The sequence below is a fragment of the Papaver somniferum genome, chromosome 11 (assembly GCF_003573695.1).
Source record: "Papaver somniferum cultivar HN1 chromosome 11, ASM357369v1, whole genome shotgun sequence".
In the NCBI taxonomy this organism is placed as follows: domain Eukaryota; kingdom Viridiplantae; phylum Streptophyta; class Magnoliopsida; order Ranunculales; family Papaveraceae; genus Papaver; species Papaver somniferum.
Window position 1 is genome coordinate 38431222 of NC_039368.1, and position 5491 is coordinate 38436712.

Genomic DNA, 5491 nt, shown 5'->3' on the forward strand with positions numbered 1-5491 from the left:
TTGAACCACAAACTTTATCATTACTTCGATAAGGTTAGGAACTAAATCGAGAAACCATATGTATAATGCACGCAGTTAGCGAGTTTGTAAATAAATTTGGATGAGAATTGGGGTGTAAAAATTACATGGATGGAAATGAATTCGGAGACACCATCGAGAGGTAGAGACTCCACCGAACGACATGACTATCCATCGGCTGTGGCGATTTGCAAACCCTCAAATTTACTGGTTTGCGCACAACTGACTTCCTAATAAAAATTTGGTGTTGTTACTGTGTGGTGACTGGTGAGCATCTCATTCGGTCATCCCTCTTACGCAATTACTCAAATCAAATCAAAATACGAAAGTTGAAAACTCGTGGGATGTGAAGAAAATCGGACTCCATATATTCTCAATCAGACTCGGACATCTTTTCTTAATAGAACTAGGAACCACAGAACTTAGTCCGAATTTAATTAACTCTACGATCTCTGCTAATTTGTAAGGATCTCCCAAAGGTATTTACCTCTTCTTGAAACAACAGGTGAACCTTGTGGTTTCTCTTCCTCTTCTTATTTTATGCTCATAGTATTTCAGCAATCAATTCAATGATTACACCTTAATAGTCTTTCTATTTCTGAGTTGGTTGAATAATTACATACGTTTTGGATTATCATTCTCTCGTTTCTCTCTAATCAATGAAGAATTTCTCTGTATAATTATGGGATAGAAGGCCAACCCTACCTTCAAAATTGTTTGCATAGACTTACAGATTAATGGTTTGTCAACCCTATCAGAAGGAAACCTATGTAAGGTTAATACTTCTTTTACTAAAAAATACGAGAAGCTTATAGATTTTTCAATCATACAGGGATGGGAGGACTTTCTATTATAAATTTATCCTCTTCAGTTGGAATTAGCTCTCGTCGGAGATGGGGTAACGTCACTACTACTACTTTTTCCTCCCAAATCTACCAGCTTGCAGTTCCCAAATTTGAAACAATCAGCGCCAGCTTTCGGAATGGTGTTCTCGCCTCATTTGCTACTCAAAGCCATCTGTTTTTCAAGGTAACTGATTTAACACAAAAAACCCATTCTACGAAGGTTGATAGATGAGAGGTTTACTTTATATGTGCAATAGAATGATAGATAGATAACATATGACCAACTTTTTAGGCTCAGTGACTTTTCTAGAATTGGACCACTTATTTTGTTGGTTCTACTGCACTGGAATGTTCCGTATCCATCAGGACCTGAGAGAAGCTCCTACAATCTTCCTCTTCCTTGTCACGTGATATGTAGGATACAGTTTAGCAGGGAGATTCATCACTCTTAACAGTTGTTTTTTAGGTGTTAGTTTCTTCGAAACAAGGGGAAGGCAAGATATGCAAGCTACTCTTTTATTTTGTTGCTAATCTATATTACTAGTCTGCTTATAACATCGTTTTGCGCTCGTGTTTCTAGGATTAACAAGTTCCATTTCAGATTTTCAGGATTATGTGAGACCTGAACGTCTTCTGCCATCCACTGAAGCAAGTTTCTTGACTGAGTCTTCACCAGATGATTTCATTAAACTCCTTGGAGGTGATGAATCTCGATCGGTATACATCATCGAATTACGTACGAGTAACTTCTCTGGTTCATGTTTGAGCGATATAAATGCTGGAGTAATGTTTTGCTTGATAGACGAAAATGGTAACTCTCTATTACAGAGAATTGCAGCAAGTCCCAAGAACGAAGAATGTGGTCACAACTCCAGTTGCTTTCAGCGAGGTTCTAGTGACGAGTTTAAATTTGATGGACCCAAACTGGGAAAATTGAAGCTGTTTGGATCGGTCTTGAGTCAGGTTGGTCTCATGCAGAAAAGCTTAGTTTGAACTCCATTTCCCCGCCTCCACCTACTTAAAAACATATGCTCAACTAAGCACTGTTTTTTTTAATTATTATTGTGCCCTAGATCTTGGTATTGGTTGCCAACTCAGGCTAGTGCTGAAGTTTTCTGCTATGCTGGTGAATTATAAACCATTGCCTGGAGATCTCAAAATGATCTATCCTGGCTGCCTCAACAATTAAGGAGGACTGGGTGCTGCAGTCCTGCAACTTAGGTTCTAAATTTGTGTATAATAACTTGGTCAGATGGTCTCATTTAGCATGGGTAAATGAAAACCCACCATCCTGTTAATTAACCATCAACACTAGTATTCATTTTGTCCACCACGTTTAGGGAGAACTGAATCAGAATGTGTTACATATCTATAGCATGATATGATGTGCTTTACAATTAGGTGAATTAGGAATATGTATAAAGCTCTAAACAGGTATCATCCGAGTTCCCTGGGTTGTACATTTAACTTGGTCTGGTTCGAATTTACAATCCACTGCGGCATATCGTTTCTTGTACCATTACACCCTTCACTAGTATGAGATGCATTAGCAAGCTGCAATACTGTAAAGCATCTTAGCCTTTTCTATTTTCTATTGCAGTACAAAGAAATGTTCTGTTTGGGAGCTGTGTCGGGTAGTTTTAGATTAGTGCTCGGCCATGGTGTTCATTATCATTGTTTTATTACTTCCCTTGTCATGCCTCTTTTATCTCTCAGATTCTGTTTCATGCAGTAAACTATAATTGCAAGAGATCTGCCTGCTACTAAGACACTCGAAATTAGGCAGCATTATTATCAGTGATTGAATGGGAATTTAACAACTTATATTTTCCTGTGTTTATCTTCTGAAGTCAGGTCGTTGGAGGCTAGGAGGTATCAACTTGATTGTAATCAATGGGTGTCTACCTCAGTCCACTCAAGCTGAAGAAGAAGGTAAACTAGACGCTAGCTGTGGCTTACAGTTTTATTTTGACGTTGAGGATATCCACATAGGAGATGGCACTGACACGTCGATGTTGGAACTGAGGCCAAGTACTATAACCGAGTTATCTGGAGACATTTCGTCCTTAACAAAAGTGGGTATTTGCGATTCAACTTCAATCGTTGACCGTGAAAAATCTAATGAAGAAAGCATGAAAGAGTATGGCGATTTAAAATTATCTTTACTACTTTACGACATTGTACTTATATTTGCTGGTTCCTGGATCATGGACATCTCAGTAGGAGAGAGGGCAGGCCTTGCTTTTCTAACTGGTGGAGGTGTGGGCTTCCTTTATCTATTGTTATTGCAGAGATCAGTTGATGGGTTATCAGCTCCCTCGTCAGTTTCTTTGAAAAGGGATAGTGAGAATTTGAATGAACTATTGGCAGGAGTACAGGGCCCTATTTCAGGATTTGCGTTGGCTGTGGTGTTCGCGGTTGTGGTGGTAAAGTACGGGTCAGATATATCACCGGTAGCTTTGACGCCAAAAGAAATATTGGTTGGGATGACTGGGTTTCTTGTTTGTAAGGTGGCTGTTGTTTTGGCAGCTTTCAAACCCATGTCGACGAGGGTGAAATAAGACCAGGGAGTCATCTTTTCTTTCTGTTCACATTGCTGTGTGAACACGCAGATTAATGTCATCTGTGTATTCACAAACAATGCGCGCAGACTCATGATAATACAGTAAATAGGCTGCGCCTGAAGGGAATGGATTGGTTATGTCGAATCCTTGACTTAGAGTTCTAATACTCTTCCTCGTCTCATCAACTACAATCATTGTCCATGGCTCATACAATAAGATAAATAGTGGACGAAGTATAAAATGTACGAACATTATATGCCATAAGTAACGAATTAAATATATAAAGTATAGATGTATGAACATAGACGAAACGATTAACTTATATGATTCTCCCTCAGATCTCTATCTCCAGGGTTGGGTTTTTCTTTATATTTGTGAGGGTTACAGAAATAGTTGGATGACTTTGAGACCAATATCAGCCTGCGTAGCAGGAGGAACCTCACTTACACTTTCTCTATTTCTCTGTCTCTCTCCTATTCTCTCCTCAATGCTTCTTCCTCCCTCTTCACTTGGGAGAGAGGGGTATATATAGGGTGGTTACATGGGGTCCACTTCTGAGGCCCGTTATAACCTTATCCTCTTGTGTCTTGTGCCGCTTACGCAGAAGTCTTCGTGTTCTTGGTCTTCTCTGCGTGTTCCGTTTGAATATTCAGTGCTATCTGCGCTTCCTCCACAGGCTGACTGACACATATGTTGTTTGAGGGTATTTAATGCGGGTAGTTGAGATGTCTGTCCGCGGTAGACAGCTGTCCTCTGCCCCTGTCTTGTCTGCGTCAGTCTGACTATCCTCAGCCGTAGATCTTAGATCTTTCTGGGGATAGGATAAAGTGAATCTTGGGTTATCCTTCAGTGCTTCGCAGTGTTCTAGTGCTTCCGTCTTCCTCGATCCTCTACCGTTGGATCTGGTGGGTGGCGACGTTATCTTGATAAGGCGCGTCTCTTGGCTGTCCACGGGTGATATCATATCTTGATGTTCTCACCCGCATGTCCTCCACGTGTGTCTTTGTGGACACGTGGCGGAAGATGAAATGTGTACCTACAATTTGCCCCTTTTCATCCTACTGGGCGGTTAGTCGAAGAGGGACGAAAAAACGTGTTACTCTCTTCATCTTCTCTTTGTTATTTTCCTAGATTTTAGGGCACGTTCCCCACTATTTGCAATAACTTCTTCTTGGGTAGTGGGGTGGTTTTATTTCTCTTTGTTACTCTCTTCATCTTTATTATTTTCCTAGATTTTAGGGTACGTTCCCCACTATTTGCAATAACTTCTTCTTAGGTAGTGGGGCGGTTTTATTTCTCTTTATATATATATATGAGAAGGAATATGGAAATTCTCTAGTCATAAATTTCATTCCTTCTCTTTCCTCAGAATTTTTGTTTTCTGCTTTTGTTTCCTTGTTATTAATTGTTGCTGCTGTTGTTTTTGTCTTTGTTGCTGCTGCTGTTGTCGTTCCTCGGAGCTTTTCTGTTGTTGTTGTTGTTGTTCCTCGAAGCTTTCTTTACGACCCTGATTTTTCCTTTATAGGTAAGTGGTTCTACTGTGTTTGATTATCTTTTGAAAAATATGTTCGTTTTCTGTTGCTGCTATATGTATTTGTGATGAAGAACATGTATATAGATGTGTGTATGATTGCCCCTGTTCGTCATTATAAACAGTAATAATATCGTCTTTCGTGCATGGTTGCCCCTATTTGTTATTTCCTCTTTTTATTTAGGTTTTGTTCTTATTTTCCATCTGGTTCATGATTATGAAGAACTGGATAAAATTGGATTTTTTGATTTTTGTTTTGTATCCGCGGAAATCTGAAACTTGTTTGTGTACTACGCAGACATGGCTGATCATCCGCGGGTTTCTTATCAAACTCCACCGCTAGTCCGCGTAGATCTCCTCCGCGTAGGGATCCTGATGTTTCTCCGCCTGGTGGAGGTTCGTCTAAATCTTCCCAAGGTGATGCCCGTGGTCATAGGGTTTCGTCTTCTTCTGGTCAGAGGCGCTTAACTTCTAAGAGGAGTGAGTCGCATAGAGGGAATACGCAGAAGGGGGACCGGCCAAAAGAGACTCCT

The 5491-nt window shown here is 40.2% G+C and overlaps 1 protein-coding gene across 2 annotated transcripts; it reads left to right on the forward strand.

Annotated features, from left to right (window-relative positions):
- The first annotated feature begins 250 nt into the window (after positions 1 to 250).
- LOC113320379 lies at positions 251 to 3796 on the forward strand. Of its 2 annotated transcripts, none has more exons than XM_026568294.1 (4): positions 251 to 523; positions 851 to 1047; positions 1473 to 1826; positions 2714 to 3796. In XM_026568294.1, exons 2-4 carry the CDS (start codon positions 853 to 855, stop codon positions 3422 to 3424), a joined length of 1260 nt encoding a protein of 419 aa, XP_026424079.1. In that variant the 5' UTR covers positions 251 to 523; positions 851 to 852; the 3' UTR covers positions 3425 to 3796. The 2 variants fall into 2 exon arrangements, with proteins under 2 accessions (XP_026424079.1, XP_026424078.1); XM_026568293.1 differs by having other exon boundaries at positions 253 to 497.
- Positions 3797 to 5491: the final 1695 nt, after the last annotated feature.

What these genes read in the sequence shown, in the direction of transcription:
- LOC113320379 (XM_026568294.1), top strand. Translation starts at nt 853, where the DNA reads ATGGGAGGACTTTCTATTATAAATTTATCCTCTTCAGTTGGAATTAGC. An exon ending in AAAGCCATCTGTTTTTCAAG is followed by an intron (nt 1,048 to 1,472) that starts GTAACTGATTTA and finishes TCAGATTTTCAG; the next exon opens with GATTATGTGAGACCTGAACG. An exon ending in TTGGATCGGTCTTGAGTCAG is followed by an intron (nt 1,827 to 2,713) that starts GTTGGTCTCATG and finishes TATCTTCTGAAG; the next exon opens with TCAGGTCGTTGGAGGCTAGG.